Source organism: Equus asinus, chromosome X (genome assembly GCF_041296235.1).
Source record: "Equus asinus isolate D_3611 breed Donkey chromosome X, EquAss-T2T_v2, whole genome shotgun sequence".
Lineage (NCBI taxonomy): Eukaryota > Metazoa > Chordata > Mammalia > Perissodactyla > Equidae > Equus > Equus asinus.
The window spans coordinates 139,295,004-139,311,377 of record NC_091820.1 but is presented as its reverse complement, the minus strand read 5'-3'; the positions used below and the strand labels follow the sequence as shown (position 1 = coordinate 139,311,377).

At 57.6% G+C, this 16,374-nt stretch overlaps 1 protein-coding gene across 5 annotated transcripts; it reads right to left on the bottom strand.

Moving 5' to 3' along the window:
- Positions 1–3,726: 3,726 nt before the first annotated feature.
- LOC123282613 (proline-rich protein 36-like) lies at positions 3,727–13,554 on the bottom strand. Of its 5 annotated transcripts, none has more exons than XR_011499766.1 (6): positions 13,391–13,554; positions 12,437–12,651; positions 7,645–9,871; positions 7,157–7,326; positions 5,484–5,591; positions 3,727–5,178 (listed from the first exon to the last, which is right to left on the bottom strand). XR_011499766.1 is itself a non-coding variant. In XM_070502606.1 (6 exons), exons 3-6 carry the CDS (start codon positions 8,951–8,953, stop codon positions 5,175–5,177), a joined length of 387 nt encoding a protein of 128 aa, XP_070358707.1. In that variant the 5' UTR covers positions 8,954–9,871; positions 12,437–12,651; positions 13,391–13,554; the 3' UTR covers positions 3,727–5,174. The 5 variants fall into 5 exon arrangements, 2 of the variants coding, with proteins under 2 accessions (XP_070358707.1, XP_070358706.1); XM_070502606.1 differs by having other exon boundaries at positions 8,849–9,871; XM_070502605.1 differs by having other exon boundaries at positions 3,727–5,591; positions 7,786–9,871.
- Positions 13,555–16,374: the final 2,820 nt, after the last annotated feature.

Below are 16,374 nucleotides of genomic sequence, written 5' to 3'. Positions count from 1 at the left end.
GGACTCTACCCATCCCACTCCCCAGCATGGGAGGGGAAACGGGCACAACAGGGGCAGCCACAGACCTGCAGGAAAGTGGCACTGGATCCTCACTATCACTGGGATGCTGCCCAGGCTCCTGGTGGCCAGTCGCTGGAAACTCCGCCCCCGGAAAGCAGACGCAGGCAGGACACAGCTGCAAGAAGTCAGGCCCCGCCTCCTGGCCCACCACTTCCCCCACTGCTCTTGCTGGCTGGGAGGGGAGGGAGGCAGGTGCACTCTGGAAGCTTCTAGAAGCTGCCCAGCTGGAGAAGGGGCAGGAGGAAGCAGAGCCAGGCCTGCCTCCTGCTAGAGAGGTCTAGCACCGGTGGGGGATAGAAGTCCCCCCGAGGCACCCCCTTCTCCCCTCAGCCCACCAGGCAGCCCTCCCTCCCCTGAGTCACCCTCTAGAGCCTCCTGGCCCGTCCCGCCAAGAGGAGAGAGTCGTGCCTCCCATCCTCTCCAAGCCCCCGCCTGGCAGGGCCCCATGGGGAAAAGGGCCCCAGAGCCGAGCCGAGCTAACCGGGAGTGCCTGTCCCCGCTCCGGACACCACATCGCACCCAGGCAGCCGTGACACACGTGGGGCAGCAGGGCAGAAGACGGCAACCTGGGGGGAACAGGCCCCCGGGGACAGCCCTGGATAGAGGCTACAGGCCAGACCAGGCCTGCCCAGGCAGGGGGCAGGAGGGAGCGAGACTCGGGCGCTGCCTCTGCCAGGGCTCCGGGGGAGGACAGGCAGATGACCCCAGGAAAAGGAGCACGGCACGGGGACCCCGTCCTGTTGGGGGCAAACAGCCTGGGACCCGACCCCACTGAGCAAATCCCCTGAGGACACCCCGGCTGCTGGCAGGAAGACAGGGAGGTGCACGGCCTGGACCCTCAGCTGGGCTCACACACAGTGTGTCAAGGCCTGGCCACCCACCCAGAGCCAGCAGGAGTGGTGGCCCGGGCAGCCCCACCGGGCCCCACGCCTGAGCCCTGCTTGCCAACAGGTACCAGGAGCAGAGGAGAGGCCCCGGCCACACGCCCTCCCCGGGCTGGCCCCATCTCACCTAAGTCTGGGGAGGGGACAGCTGGCCGCCCCAGTTGGGAGCAGCCCCCCTTCCTGCAGGTCGTGCCCGGTCTGAGTCCGGGCAGGGCAGGGGGATGGCTGAGCTGACCGCCCCCACCCACACCTGGCCAGCCTCCACCCCTGCCCCGGCCACACCCGACCCTCTGCACCTGACCCTCCCTGCTGCCTGTCCCCACAGGAGGCTGGAAGGGACCCAGGTGAGGAAAGGGGAGCACCGGGCCCCTCAGGGTGGGGCTGCCACCCACCGGACAATGAGGGCGTCCCAGCACCTCAACAACGGGAACATCAGTCGGAGACCACTGGGGTTCCCACAGGGCCCCCCAGCACGGGCGGCCTCACCCCACTCCAGGGCATGGAGCCAGGGCCCTCCAGGGCAGCCCCCGGGGAACCCCGCTGGAGCCAGTGGGCCAAGGAAGGGGCGGCTGCTAAGTCAGGGTCAGCGAGCAGCTGCTGGCCGCGGGGACCTCCAGCGCGCTGGCTCGGTGCTCTGTGGCTCAGGACGGTCTCATCCCACTCCAGGGCCCCGGGCCCGTCCCAGCTGCCACAGGTCCCCCAGAGGACGGGCCCAGTTGCCTGCACCAGTGTCCTCCTCAGGCCACAGGCGTCTCCAGGGAGGGCATTACCTGGCACAGGAGGACCCTGTGCCGCTCAGAGGTCGGGCTGGCTTTGGCTGCCTCCACCCCCGCCCTCCGCAACAGGGGTCGCAGCGGGTCCCCGTGAGCCCCATGAGGCCGCAGCCAGGGCAGCAGGGCTGAGGAGACGGCAGAGCAGTGGGCAGGGCTGGGGGTGGCCCTTGGGTCTGCGCACCTGCTGAGGACGGGCCGGGCCCAGACGCCCCGAGCTCAGTGGGAAAAGCAGCCAGGTCCTTGCGCAGAGAGGGTGGGGGCCAAGGATGGGTACTGAAGGTGGGCTGGTGGGTGGGTGGGGACGGGGTCTGGCTGCTGCCCCGACTGTGCCCATCCACAGAGCGGGCCACTAAGAGGACCTCCCCCGGGGCAAGGGCGTTGTGGAGCTGGGTTAGGGGGACCCAGCACCCAGCTGGCCCCCAGGCCCCCGTGGGCAGGCTGCCTCCGAGGGAAGACTGCAGGGAAGCCGAGCCCTCCTCAGTGTGCCTCCTGCTCAGGGCCGAGGGACTGGAAGGCTGCTCTGCTCGGTCACAGGCCAGGGGGACAGTGAGGACAGTGGTCAGATGGCCCAGGAGTGTGGGGCTGCGCTGGGCCTGAGCGTCTCCAGGGGAGCCCCAGGACCACGCGGCCCGACACCCTGGCTGAGGGGTGTCCCCAGGAGCCAGGACTACGAGCCCCGAGGTAAGGCCCAGCGAGCACTGCCTTAGCCTCTGCTTCTGCTCCTGGGAGACAGAGAGCCCGGCTCCCCCAAAACCCCCCGTCCTCGGGTTCGAGAGGCGCACGGCGGCCTCACACGGTGCCAGGAGCTGTCGCCAAGGGCCCCGGCGTTGCCCAGCAGCGAGAGCCAACAGGGAAAGCACTACACCGCCCACAGAACCTGTGTGACAAATTCAGAGCCACCAAGCACGTCACTGGAAAGTCATTTCTCTCTCTCGTTTTATTATTGAGGTCACATTGGTTTATAACATGATATAGATTTCAGGTGTACATCATTAGATTTCGACTTCCGTATACATCATGTTCCCCACCAAAGGTCTAGTCTCCATCTGTCACCATAAAAATGTCCCCCTTTACCCCTTTCGCCCTCCCCCCACCCCCCTTCCCTCTGGTAACTACCAATGTGTTCCCTGTATCTGTTTGTTTATCTTCCACATGAGTGAAGTCATACAGTATTTGTCTTTCTCGGTCTGACTTATTTCACTTAGCATCATACCCTCAAGGTCCATCCACGTTGTCACAAATGGCACCATTTCATCTTTCTTCACAGCTGAGTAGCATCCCATTGTATGTGTATGCATGTATATACACACACACCACGTCGTCTTTTTCCGTTCATCCGTCGGTGGGCACTTTGGTTGTTTCCGTGTCTTGGCTATTGTGAATAACGCTGCAATGAACACAGGGGTGCATATATCTTTTCAAAGTAGTGTTCTTCAGATGTATTTACCCCAAAGAGGAATTTACCCAGAAGGGGGATAGCTGGATCCTATGGTAGTTCTATTTTTAATGTTTTGAGGAACCTCCATACCTCTTTCCATAGTGGCTGCACCAGTCTGCACTCCCACCAGTAGTGCACGAGGGCCCCTTTTGTCCACACCCTCGCCAACACTGGTTGTTTCTTGTCTTTTTAATAATAGCCATTCTGATGGGCCTGAGGTGATACCTACTGTGGTTTTGATCTGCATTTCCCTGATGATTGGTGACGTGGTGCATCTTTTCATGTGCCTGTGGCCATCTGTACAACTTCTTTGGAAAAATGTCTGTTCAGATCCTCAGCCCCTGTGTTGGTCCGGTTGTTTGCTTTTTTTGTCGTTGTTGAGATGTATGAGTTCTTTATATATTTTGTAGAATAATCCCTTATCAGATATACGATTTGCCAATATCTTCTCCCAGTCGGTAGGTTGTCTTTTCCTTTGCTGGGCAGAAGCTTCTTAGTTTGATGTAGCCCCATTTGCTTATTTTCCCCTTTGTTTCCCTTGCCCGAGGAGACAGATCCAAAAAGATACTGCTGAGACCAATGTCAAAGAGCGTACTGCCTGTGTTCTCCTCTAGGAGTTTTTTCTTTTTCTTTTTTTTTTTTTCACTTTAAAAAATTCCGTTTACTTTAAGAAAGGAATGCTTGGTTTGTCTACTAATTGTTTTTAGACTAATTCCTAGTGGAGAGAGGATACAAAATGTCTCGCAGTGTTAATTTAAAAGACACGTGTATAAAAACAGGGGCAGGTCGGGGAGCGGGGTGTGCCTGTCCGGAGGGACGCGAGGGCCTTTTCCTTTCTTCTTGTGGAGAGGGAGCCCGCGCCGAATTCCCCTCTTGTGCTTAGCTGTCACACCCTTCAAGGGCATCCTAGCTTCCGGTCACTTTTCAGTTGGCCTCAGCGTTACATCAGCATGCCCTTCTTCCGGGCACCCAGACACAGCACCGCCGCACCATCTTAAGAGATGGAATGGGCTGCCGTGGGGAGAGGGCAGCGAGCAAGGCACCGGGTGGGGGTCTCCCAAGGGGCCGCACCCTTGACTCTGAGGCTCTGCGATGGTGCATGGCAGGTGGTGTTTAGTCCCTGTTCCCTCCGAGTCTCCGTGAACCGCTCTCCCATGCTTCTGTAACTAATGGATCTGACTTGGTCTGCGAAGCTGCAAGGACAATATCAATATGGGAAGAGAACTTGACTGAAGTTTTCAGCAATATTCAGCCAGGATATTCCTTCTAAACTCTGCTCCAGCTTGATCAGAGTATCGATAATTCCTCTGTCAACAGGACACAGGGCTAACTTCTCCTCTAGGTGTACATGCATCCTTTATCTCCAGGTCCAATTCTTCCAGCCAGCAGCCCGAGGATCCCGGCCGCTCGCAGCCCCCGGGGGCCGGGCGCCCTGCACCGACGCCTCCCGAGGGCACACGCAGTCCCTACCCACAACGAGCAGATCCAGCTGGGTCGGCCAGCGCGGTGCCTCCTCACAGCACTATCCGCTCCGAGACGGCGTGAAGGCGCCGGAGGCCGAGGGTCCCCAGGCTCGCCCTGCGCTCGGGCCCCGCCAGCTCAGGTGGCAGCGAGGAAGGAAGGTGCTAGCGAGACTCTTCTAGGAGGTTTACGGTTTTGGGTCTTACGTGCAAGTCTTTAACCCACTTTGAGTTAATTTTCGTGGATGGTGTAAGATAGCGGTCTAGTCTCATTCTTTTGCACGTGGCTGTCCAGTTTTCCCAGCACCGTGTACTGAAGAGACTTTCCTTTCTCCATTGTATGCTCTTGGCTGCCTTGTCGAAAATTAGCTGTCCATACGGGACGTCATCTCTGAGGCCCAGTCAGGAAGGATGGGGCGGGCACGTATCCAGGGACGCGAGACACAAAGGGCCTCCTTTGGCCACAGCAGGAGCTCCTTCCCGGGAACAACTGGACACTCGGCTGCCCCCTCCAGGCTGGCGCCTGCCACCACCTGAGCCACCAGAGCCCAGCACGGGGCTACCTGACACCGTCATTGAGGAAAAGGGGTGCGCCTTGTCAGCCTGCACCTCCACAATGTGGCCCACACCACTCCACTCCACTCCCTGCCCCCACCCACTTCACTGGCAGCATGGGGGAAGGTGGGAGGGGAGGGGAGGGACCGTGCCTGTGTGCAGAGGGAGGTCACTCCCACCTCAGGCAGGGCAGCTGCCCTGCCCCCACCCCTGCCCCTGGGGAGGAGAGGGAGTGGGGGCAGGACTGAGCCACTGGCTGGGGACGCTGGAGGTCGGGGAGCATCCTGCGGCCAGGGCCTGGGTGGGGACTCACACGGCACTGGCGCTGAATGGGCTGGCTGCCGTGATGAGAAAGAGCTTCCTGCCCGTGTGCCCGGGGCTGCACAACTCCCTGGGACCGCCACCAGGGCCGCAACCTCCTCTGCAAAGGGCAGAGAGCACACACCGTGGGCTTTTCGGGCCACACAGGGGCTCTGTTGCATATTCTTCTCCCTTTCTCTGGAATTTTGTGTGTTTTGTTTGCAACCCTTTAAAGACGGAAGAGCCACCCTCTGCCCTTACAAACACAGGCTTAGGCAAAGGACGTGTTCCTGAGGCGCTCGTGCCGGACCAGGAGTCCCACACCCAGGTTCAGGAGCAAGGAGGCTCCTCAGAGCCTTCTCATTCGCCGTGAACGGAAACAACCTATGCCCTGGTGGGTTCCAGGGCTGACCCATGCGACCCATAAAAGTACAGCAGAGGCGAGCGGGTGTCACTTAGAGACGAAGTTATAAAAAGACTGCAGCTTCGACCTTGGGACCGCCCTCCCCGGCTCTGTCTCTGCTGGATCACTGGCTCTGGGGGAGCCCTGCCCTGAGCAGCCCTATGGAGAGGCCCCGCAGGGAGGCACAAGGCCCCTACCACAGCCACGTGAGTGATCTTGGAAGCAGAGTCCACCCCCGGCAGACCAGATGGCTGCGTCCCCAGCTGGTGTCTTGACCGCAGCCTGTGAGAGACCCTGAGCCAGAACCTCCCAGCCAAGCCCTCTAGGAGCCTGTCCTTCAGACACCTGGGAGATCACAAGTGGTAGCTGTGCTAAGGCGCGACGTTTGGGCTCATCTGTTACGCAGCAATGGGTAACTCACGCATGACTTCAAATGGAGAAGGCCACTCTAAGTAAGTCTGAAGCAAGCAGGCCGAGGAGAAACTCCAGAAGCCATTAGGAAAAGCCTGCAAAGTCTGACGACGTGAAAACTAAAATCGCCTGCCTGACCAAATGCAAACCCCAAACCACAAAGTCAAGAGACAAGTGACAAAGTGGGGAAAAAATAGCAGCAAGATGTGACTCAGGGCTCATATCATTAACGTATGGAGAGCTTGAACCAGTCGACATGGAAAAGCCCGGTGACCCCTTAGGAAAAGGAGGTTGAGGAGGGGAACAAGGAAAAGCAAAGCCAAAGGCCACTCCACCATTTGACCCCACAGCCAGAAGAGGCTCCGGTGCTGGGGCCGCACAACCGCTGGCTCCAGGGACAAATGGTGACTTGCACCCGTGACTGGCACTGCATTTCACCTGCTGCTCCAACTGGACGACAGGCCACGGTGGAACCGAACAAAGACCGACCACAGCAAAGACTGGCCAAAGCCCGGGGAGCACGGAGCAGGGCGGGGGTGCCACGGGGCCCTGAGCGGGTCTGGGCAGCCTCACCCAGGAGCTGGGAGACCATCTTGGTGAGGACCATTTAGCAGGAAAGGCGGCGGCTTCCCAGCAGCTCAAGAGCCGGCCACCTCCACCGACCAGACAACTGTCAGGGCAGTTCCCAGGCAGACAAGGTCCTTTCTGGCCTCCCTGCTCTCGCAAACGCACGTTCTCGGTCTCAGGGCCCACGTTCCTTTGCCACCCGCGAGCCCCGCGTTTGGGTCTTTCCTCTGCCTCATCAGAGAGTTCTTTCCCTCCCCACTCCCAGGCACAAATCTCATCTCCTGATCTCCGTCCCTCCCTCCCACCTGTCCGGATTGTTATCCGTGCAAGCCTGACGCCTTTTCCCCCGGGCTGTGGACGGCGGCGCCCTCCAGCGGCGGCATCCAGGCAGGGACGGGTGACTGCTGCTCCATGGGAAGCCCCGGATCTCCCGAGGGCTGGCACTCCGCTGGCGTTTCCCGGACCTGTCGGGACCCTGCAAAGGAGGCAGCCCCGGGTAGTGGAGGGGGCACACACCTAGGAATCTCGGGCCTCCAGAGCGGTGCTTCTCACGGGAGGGTCGGTTCTAGACCAGCAGCACCCGCACCACCCGGGAGCTTGTTGGAGCCATCAGTTCTCAGGCCCCACCCCAGATCTGCAAGATCAGAGACTCTGGGGTGGGGCCCGGGGACCCAGGTTTGAACAAGCCCTCTAGGTGTTCCCACGCACCCTCCAGCGTGAGAAGCACCGGGATGGCTGGTTCCTGGTCGCACTCACTTCCAGAGAAGCCAGGAGCTTTCTCTGCGGGGCTCACCTGGACCTCCCCAGGGGAGAGGCAGGCAGGCAGGCACAGCTGACGGCTGCGACCACAGGCCGTCCTGGGTACAGGGGTGCTTGGGCAGGAGTCCCTCCCAGTGGGCCACACTGTCCAGTGGCACGGGGAAGACTCTTTTACCTTCCCGCCGTCCCCACCTCTAAAAGCACAGACAGACACTTCCGGCAGACACCACGTCCCCGGGTACCGGCCCCAGCTCTGCCCACCTCTCCCTGGATACTACGCTGTGGTTGCGGGGGGCGGGTCCACGCTTTACAGAGAACCGTCCTGAACACACGCGGGAGGCGCTGAAACAGTGGGCCGGGCAAGGAGTGTGCGTGTGCGCGTGCGTGCGGGGCCGGGGGCGGGGGCCACAGTCTGGGCCCTGGGAGGGTAGAAGCTCCCGGGATCGCGGAGCGAGACAGTTCTCCGAGGCCAGGACTGGGCTCAGCGGGAGAGGGAGTGACTGTGCCCTTTCCCATCCCGGGGGGAGTCGCCGCCCTCTCCCCCCCCCAGGTCCCTGGGGACCCCGACACACTGTCCCTGGCCGTCTAGAGGGCCAGCCACCCTTAGGGTGGTGGGGGGCGTCCTGCCGGGAGCGGCGCCCGACGGAGCCCCCACGGTCTCTCGGGGCCTGGACTCAGTGGAGGCTTCTCCTCGGCCTCTCCCCGGGAGAGTCTTGGGGAACAAGGACTCTGGCGAGACACACGCCCCAGAGGGGCGGGGAGCGGGGGGCGGTGGCGAGCGGGCCGGGTCGTCGTCCGGGCGTGTCGGGCCCCGCCCTGGCCACCCCCACGCCCATCTCCACATCCCCCGCCCCTCAGCTCGCCCACCGGAAGCCCCGCTCCACCGCCCTGCTCCGCCCCACCCTTTCCGGCTGGCCCCGCCAATGACCAGGCTCGGCTCGTGACGGGACGCACCCACAAGGCTCCCGAGGAAGCGCAGCGCCTCTGGCCTGACGGACACTCCTTCTGCCCAATCAAAACAAGCCGGCCGCGTGCGCGCCTCTCGGTTCCGCCCCCGCGCGCTCCCCGCGGGGCCCTCCGTTCTGGCGGGCTGCGGGAGTCCTGGACGCGCCCGCGGGGAGAGCGGGAACTCTCCCTGCCGGGTCGCGCCAGTCGTCCTGTCTGTACAGGCTAAGCCCTGCCTGTGTGCTTTTCGTGTGAGCGTGTAGTTTGAAGTGATTACATTCACAGGAACTTACATAAGAAACACGTCCGAGAGGCGGGAGCCCCTCCCGCGGTTCCCCCGGTGTCGGCGTCTCGCGCATCTGGTGCCGTCGCACACCAGGAAATGGCACTGCTGCCATCCGAGCGCTGCTCCGGGTTTCGTCCGTGGGTGGGTGTGGGTGGGTGCGCGCGTGCTCTGTGCAGTTTCACCACCCGTGTAGATCCTGGATAAGTGACCCCCCGCGGCCTCTCGCAGGGATCCCTCCTGTTGACCTTTCATAGCCACAGCCTGCCCGCGTCCTCCTCTCAACCCATGGCACCAGTATTGGATTCTCATCTCTAGAATTGTCAGTTGAAGACTGTTACATAAATGGAACCATGCAGTATGTGACCTGGGGTGGGCCTTTTTTTCCCCCACTCACATAATGCCCTTGAGATCCATCCAAATTGTTGCATGTATCAACAGTCAGTTCTGCCTTTGTGTCGCTGGCTACGGTCCTTGGTGCGGATCTACCACAGTTTGTTCAAGCATTCCCCCACTGAAGGACATGTTGCTTGCTCCCAGTAAATAAACCGGCTATGAACATTCGCGTGCAGGTTTTCCTGTGATGGTTAAGTTTCCATATCTCTGACATAAATGCCCAGGACTGCAATCGCTGGGTCCTATGGAGGTGGATGTCTAGCTTTAGAAGAAACTGCCAGACTGCCTTTCACAGAGGCTGTACCAGTTTACATTACCACCTTGCATATTTTTAAAGCACACAGTTGAAAATTTTCCCTTGAAATCAGACTAGGCTCGCTGGTTTGGGTGGTCAAGAAGTAATACAGGGGCCGGCCTGGTGGCGCAGCGGTTAAGTTCGCACGTTCCACTTCTCAGCAGCCCAGGGTTCGCCGGTTCGGATCCCGGGTGCGGACATGGCACCCCCTGGCAAAAAGCCATGCTGTGGTAGGCGTCCCACGTATTCAGCAGAGGAAGATGGGCATGGATGTTAGCTCAGGGCCAGTCTTCCTCAGCAAAAAGAGGAGGATCGGCAGTAGTTAGCTCAGGGCTAATCTTCCTTAAAAAAAAAAAAAAAAAAAGAAGTAATACATTGTTATATGACCAAATTTATCAAACTCTCCATTGACGATTTCTGGCTTGCGTATCCTGGGCACAAAGGCCTCTTCCCATGTGTGACTAGAGTGAGGAGACTCGGGGCGGAATTTCTGAGTCTCCATTGCCAATTCCTCGTTGACTCAGGCTGGCAGGCCCGCCTGCCGGCCCAATCTCTGTGGCCTGGGAGGCGGGGTATTGGGCACATGACTCAGTGCTGCCTAGGCCAGGATTGGGGGCGGTGCCTCTCCGACACCCAGTCCCTGCCCTCCAAGGATGCCCGTCCAGTTTGGGAGAGAGACAAGGAAATATGTAATGAGAAGAGTTTAGTTACATTATTCAAATGCCTAGGTGGCCCACAGGTAAGTGAGGGAAATCCCTGGGGAAACAGAGCCAATGAAAACACAGGGCTGAGGCGGGGAAGGCTGGGGCTCAGGCCCCTCGAGGAGCTGCCGGGCTGGGTTTCCAAGGCGCTCGGGGATCACGGGCCTCAGAAGGTGAGAGCAGAACTGAGATCCCACCTAAAACCAGTGCTCTTGAAGGGTCACCTCCTCGGCAAAAAGGAAGGACAGAGATCTAAAAAGAAGTTGAGGGGCCACCCCGGGGCCTAGTGGTTAAGTTCCGCTCGCTCCACTTCGGCACCCGGGTTCAGTTCCCCGTGCGCAGACTTACACCACTCGTCGGCAGCCATACTGTGGCAGCGGCCCACATACAGAATAGAGGAAGATTGGCACAGACGTTAGCTCAGGGTGAATCTCCCTCAAGCAAAAAGAGGAAGATTGGCAACAGATGTTAGCTCAGGGCCAATCGGCCTCAGCATAAAAAAGAAAAAAAAAAAAAAGAAGTGGGCCCATCTGAACATGGGTCTGAGTGAGGAGACAAAGAACTCCTCTCCACCCCCCACCCACCCCCGCCAGCATCCACGACCAGGGGCTGCCTTCCCCCCTCACCGCCACAGCCAGAGGGGCTTCAGCGAACCCCTGGTTGAGAGAGAAACTGCCCCTCATCGTGGTTGTACTGCTGGGCTCCTCACCCCAGGCTTCCCACCCAGGACTCCCAGAGGCCTTACTGAAGATGGGTCAGCAACCTCAAACTGAAGACACCGCCCACCCTCATGGAGAACCAGCAGGTCTGTCAAAGAGAAGACTGGCCCTGTCCACGTTCCCAGGGTGTAACTGTCAGAGGCCAGATAACATACTTTGCGGTAATGGCCCTGAGCGTTTGCTACGTGCCTGGACTCACCCATCCCATCCTCATGGCAGCCCTCGGGGTTGGTAGCAGCATTATCCCCATTCTCCAGATGGGGAAATATACGACACAGAAGGGTTGAGTAGCGTGTTCTGAATCACTAGCCAGCAAGTGGCCGAGGCAAGGTGGAAGATCAAGGATGCTGGGTTCCAATCCCAATCCCCTTTTGTGGGCTATGCTCTACAGCCTGGCTCGCTCCCTCACTTGGAGATTCCTGGGGCGTGCGTGTGGCACATCAGTACGTCCTGAAGGTGTCAGAGGTGACCCCAGGTGAATGTCCCCCAGGCCTTAGGCCAGCACATCACCAAGGGAGGAGGTGAGAAAAAGAACCACCTTCCACTCTTGTGCTTAATCAGGGGGGACTTTGAAACACAGAGTGACATTATCGTTACAAATGTGCTATTGTGATATAAAGCTACTCCAACTCCCCAACGCTTCAGTAGCCTCTGAGACACAACAAAAGAAAGACACAAAAGAAGGAATTTAAAAGTTCAGAATAATTTTTAAAGCTCAGGCAGATTTGAAAAAGAACAAGAACTTTAGAAGTAAAAAAAAAAAACTCGTCATTGAAATAAAAATCTCAACGGATGGATTAAACCACAAATAGATGCCACTGAAGAAAGAATCAGTGACCTGGAAGATGGTGCCTTGGAAATTACCTCCTGCCCCCTTCCCCCTTGTAGCTGCTGATGTTGGTTCCTCCTTCCCTGAGAAACTGCAGCAGCACCCCCTCAAAGATCCAGGCTCTGGCTCTTCAACGCCCCTCCATCCTGGCTTCTAGGCCTCTTTCCTTCTTCCTCTCGCTCTAGGGGCGGCAGCTTCTTCCTGTATTATCCCTGTCACTTCAGCCCTCCAATCCCTGGGTAACCAACTGCTCTTATTCAATCCCCTCTGTTGAGAATCTCTGTATATTTTTTGTACCCTGACCCATGTCTGACCGATAGAGAATGGGTACTATGAGTGGTCCCAGAAGACAGAATTTTGGGATTCGTCTGGTTGTGCTTCCCTTGGGCTGGAGTGCAGGGCAGGGCTGAGCTCCTCACCAGTGGGAAGTGGGGGTGTGAGGCACCCGTGGCCTGCAGGGACCCCAGGATTCATCAGGCTCTCAACCTGTGGTTGATTGGGGTGAAGGGCCAACTGCAGCAAGTGCCTGGGGAGCTGGAGCGGCTGCTGCCCTGGACTGTCGTGGCGGTAACGATGGCTATGAAGACTATGGCGTGGGATGATTCCCGAGTGCACCTGAGAGCGTGCAGAGAAAAAATGAAAGGCTCGGGTTCCTTACCTCTCAGCTCAAGTCACAGTATGACAACCAGAGAACTTCCATGACAGCCCTAAAACCTCTCTTGCTTCCTGTACTGCAGGGCTGACAGTGCTGAAAATCCAACGCAACATTCAATTGTGAGGGTCACAGGATCCCAGTGTCAGTTGAATTCCCAGCCTCTCCACGTTCCTCATGTGAAAGGCCGGGCAGCGGTCAGAGGAGTGGAACCCTGAAACCTGGAATTGGGACATCTGGTTGGCCTCAGTTGCAGCTGACAATCAAGAAGCCCCCGGTCCCTTTGAGACTCCCTCCTGTGTCTGGGGGACTGGTGTTCTCTTGCTTGAGGACTGTGTCATTACCTCGCTGGGGGCGGGTGCCTTGCAAGGAGACACCGTTGTCCTCCAGACCCTTTGCAACCACCCCCTGTTGCCATGAGACCCATAACTACGTTCCAATCACAGCATGCTCCAGGGGGACAGGCATACATTAAGGGTGGGGGTATCTTTCATCTCTGCCCCTACACCCCCCAGTGCACTCTTGGGTTCCTGCTCTCAGCGTTTTGTAATCTGCTGTTTGTCCTCCCCATCAAATAGGGAATCACACGTGGTAGCATTTCAGGATTTCTGAATTCCAGGCCACTGTTTTCCGGATCCCAAGCATGGCCTGCTAGGCATGATACCACAGTGAAGAGGTAGAAGGTACCCGGCTTACTTTCTCCTGGTAAGTGAGGGCAAACCTGGGGCAGTGTGTCTGTGGGGATAGGGATGTTGTGGCTGAGACTCCACTTGCTTCAGAGGTCTGAGTCTGAAGAGGAACTCCGCTCTGCATCACTTTCCCTCCTTTTAGGAGTCCAGGAGGGCTTGGGCTGCACACCTCTACCCATCTCCACCCTTGCCTTCCCTGCACCCTACTCCTCCACTGACATCACAACCCCCACCCCATCCCATCCTAGCGTCCCCTTCTCTCTGGCCATACCTGTGCACTCTACCGCCAGTCAGTTGGCTTTTAGGGGCAGTACCCTAGTCCGACTCTTTCCGGGGGCCAGGGCCGCAGCCTGCTCCTCTCCGCATGTGGACCGGGCCCCTTGGAGCCAGCTGGGCTCCAGCCTCGCGAGGGGAGGTGCCGGACCCTCGGGGAGTCGTCTGGCGCGCTTGGCGTGGTGCAGGCGACGCTGATTGGCTGGGGCCCAATGAGTGACGGGACAAAACCCAATGACGTGGCCCAGGCCTCCGCCCGCGCGCGCATTGGCCAGGCTCTGTGCGGGTGGGGCGCCGGCCAGCGCGAGGCTGTGAAATGGTGGGTAGTGGGCGTCCCGGTAGGGCACAGGGCTTCGGAGAGGGGAGGTGAGAGCATCCAGGGCTGCATAGGAGGGGAGGGGGGCCAGGGAGGGGAAAGGCGGGGCCGATTCTGCTCAGAGCCTTGGATATTACAGCCAGGCTGGGAAGGGGCTGGGACGTGCAGAGGACTGAGGTCGTGTCTCGGGAATAGAAACCTCCCCAGGAATGCAGGGCAGCCCTGAATGGGGACATTTCGGTGGTACTTCTAAAATCCTGGCCACAGCCCTATGAGAGAGATACTATCACCATCAACACCATCATCCCGTTACAGATGGAACGAACTGAGGCAAAAAGGGTTACCCTGCCATCCCCCCCTGCCCCCCGCCCCCAGGTAGCCCACCTGGGGGTTAAAGCCAGGCAGCGGCATCACCCGAGTCCGTGAGTGCCGCTTCTCCATCAGAGCAGCAAGGCGACGTTGGAAGACTCAGGGGTGACGGCGCCAGGGTCCAAGGCTCCAGAACAATTAAGAACATTCAGACGGGGGCCGGCCAGTGTGGTTCGCGCACCCCGCTTGGCAGCCCAGGGTTTCACTGGCTCGGACCCTGGGCACGGACACGGCATCGCTCATCAGGCCACGTTGGGGGGGGGGTCCCACATGCCACAACTAGAAGGACCCACAAGTAAAATATATACGACTATGTACTGGGGGTGTTTGGGCAGAAAAAGCAGGAAAATACAAAAAAGACTGGCTAGTTGTTAGCTCAGGTGCCAACCTAAAAAAACAACATTCAGAGGTCCTTCAGCGTCTACAGCAGTTAGCAGTGTGCCTACCGCCAGCCCCTTGGCTGCTCTGCACCCAGGAGCTATAGCTGGGCCAAGCTGGCCCCAGGCCCACTCCTATCTCCGCGTCATCAGGGCTCCTCTCAGCCCTTATTATGGAATCCGGCCTACTGTTCCTGCCCAGCACCTTTGGGGGCCTGAATTCAGGCTTTGGGAATGGCACTTAAATCAGGGACATCTGTTGCTCCATTTAGCCTGCCACAGCGAGCTCGGGTACACTGCTTCTGTTGTAGACATCACCAGATAGGGCATTTTACACAGGTGTGTAAGCTAGTGTGTGGCTTGTGTGTGTGTGTGTGTGTTGCTAATGGCTTACCTTCGAGTATACAGTGCTTTACAGATGCCATAGCACCTTCACATTGTCATTCACTCCTCACGAAACTGTGTTTAAACATACAGTCACTCAAAAAGGTAAACAGGATTACAGGACCCAGCCAGTCCACCCCTAGGTGCATATAACCCAAGAGAAGTGAAAATATACATGCACAAACTTGCAAAGTTTATAGCATCATTCACAATAGACAAAAAGTGAAAACCACCCAAATGTCCATCAACTAATGAATGGATAAAACATGGTCTATACATAGGATGGACTACTATGTGGCCATAACAAGGAATCAAGCTCTGGCACAGGCTACAATGTGGATGAACCTCAAATGAATTATGCTCAGTGAAAGAAGCCAGACACAAAAGGCCACATATAATGACTCCATTCATATGAAATGCCCAGGATAGCAAATCCAGAGATGGAAAATACATGACAGGCTGCCAAGCACTGGGAAGAGGTACAGGGTTTCTTTTTGGGGTGATGCAAATGTCCTAAAATTGACCCGGTGATGGATGCACAACTGGGTAAACCACTGAATTTGTACACTTTACATGGGCGAATTGTATAGAGTGTGAGAGACTTGACGTAAAAAGGTCTGCACCCAGGATCTGAACTGGCAAAACCCCGGGCCACCACAGCGGAGTGCACAAACTTAACCACTCGGCCACAGGGCCGACCCTGAGATTTTAAATATTTTTGTGTTTTCATATATTTTTCTATCAGTTATATCAACTTTTTAATTTTTAAAATTTTTTCTGAGGACGATTAGCCCTGAGCTAACATCTGCTGCCAATCCCCTTTTTCCTGAGGAAGACTGGCCCTGAGCTACACCTGTGTCCATCTTCCTCTATTTTGTATGTAGGACACTGCCACAGCATGGCTGGATAAGCGGTGCATAGGTCTGCACCTGGGATCTGAACAGGCGAACCTCAGGGGGCCACTGGAGTAGAGCACACGAACTTAACCTCTGTGCCACAGGGCCGGCCCCTATATCAACTTTTTAAAAATATATAATTTTTCAAAATCTTATGAAACAAGCACAGCAATTATCATGCTAATTTTACAGGCCAGGAAACCAGCTCGGTGATGTAAAAGAGCAGGAGCAGAATGAGTTGGCCTTCAGGACTCCGAGTGCCAGGCCAGTTCTTCAGTTTCTACCACACATTCTAGAACAAAGACTAGTTAATGAGGGCAATAAAAATAAGGACCATGACATACCAGACACACCCAATTTGAAATTTAGTTTTGAAGCCTGGACCCATGTTTCTCTGGCCGGTGCTTTCTTCTTGCGTTCCAGCCACACAGTTTCTGTGCTCACAGCTGGAAGGAGTCGTCGGCTCAGGGATGGCTCTTCGGGCCACGCACCGCCCTCTAGTGGTGCATCTTCTGCCCAGCGCCCTTCCCCGGGTTTGCTGTTGGGGGAAATGGGTCTCTCTCCCTCTGCTTTACAAGGAAGTTCCTTATTTAGGATTTTATCAAGGAGAAACCAAATCACACATACAAGGCACAAACGG

Bases quoted from the DNA above. Each gene is read 5' to 3' on its own strand.
- LOC123282613 (XM_070502605.1), bottom strand. From the start codon at position 8,126: ATGGGAAAGGGCACAGTCACTCCCTCTCCCGCTGAGCCCAGTCCTGGC. The intron at 7,327-7,785 runs GTAAAAGAGTCT...CCTCCTTTGCAG, and splicing joins GAGGTGGGGACGGCGGGAAG to GGTCCCGACAGGTCCGGGAA. The intron at 5,592-7,156 runs GTGGGAGGGAGG...TGCCCTTTGCAG, and splicing joins ACGGATAACAATCCGGACAG to AGGAGGTTGCGGCCCTGGTG.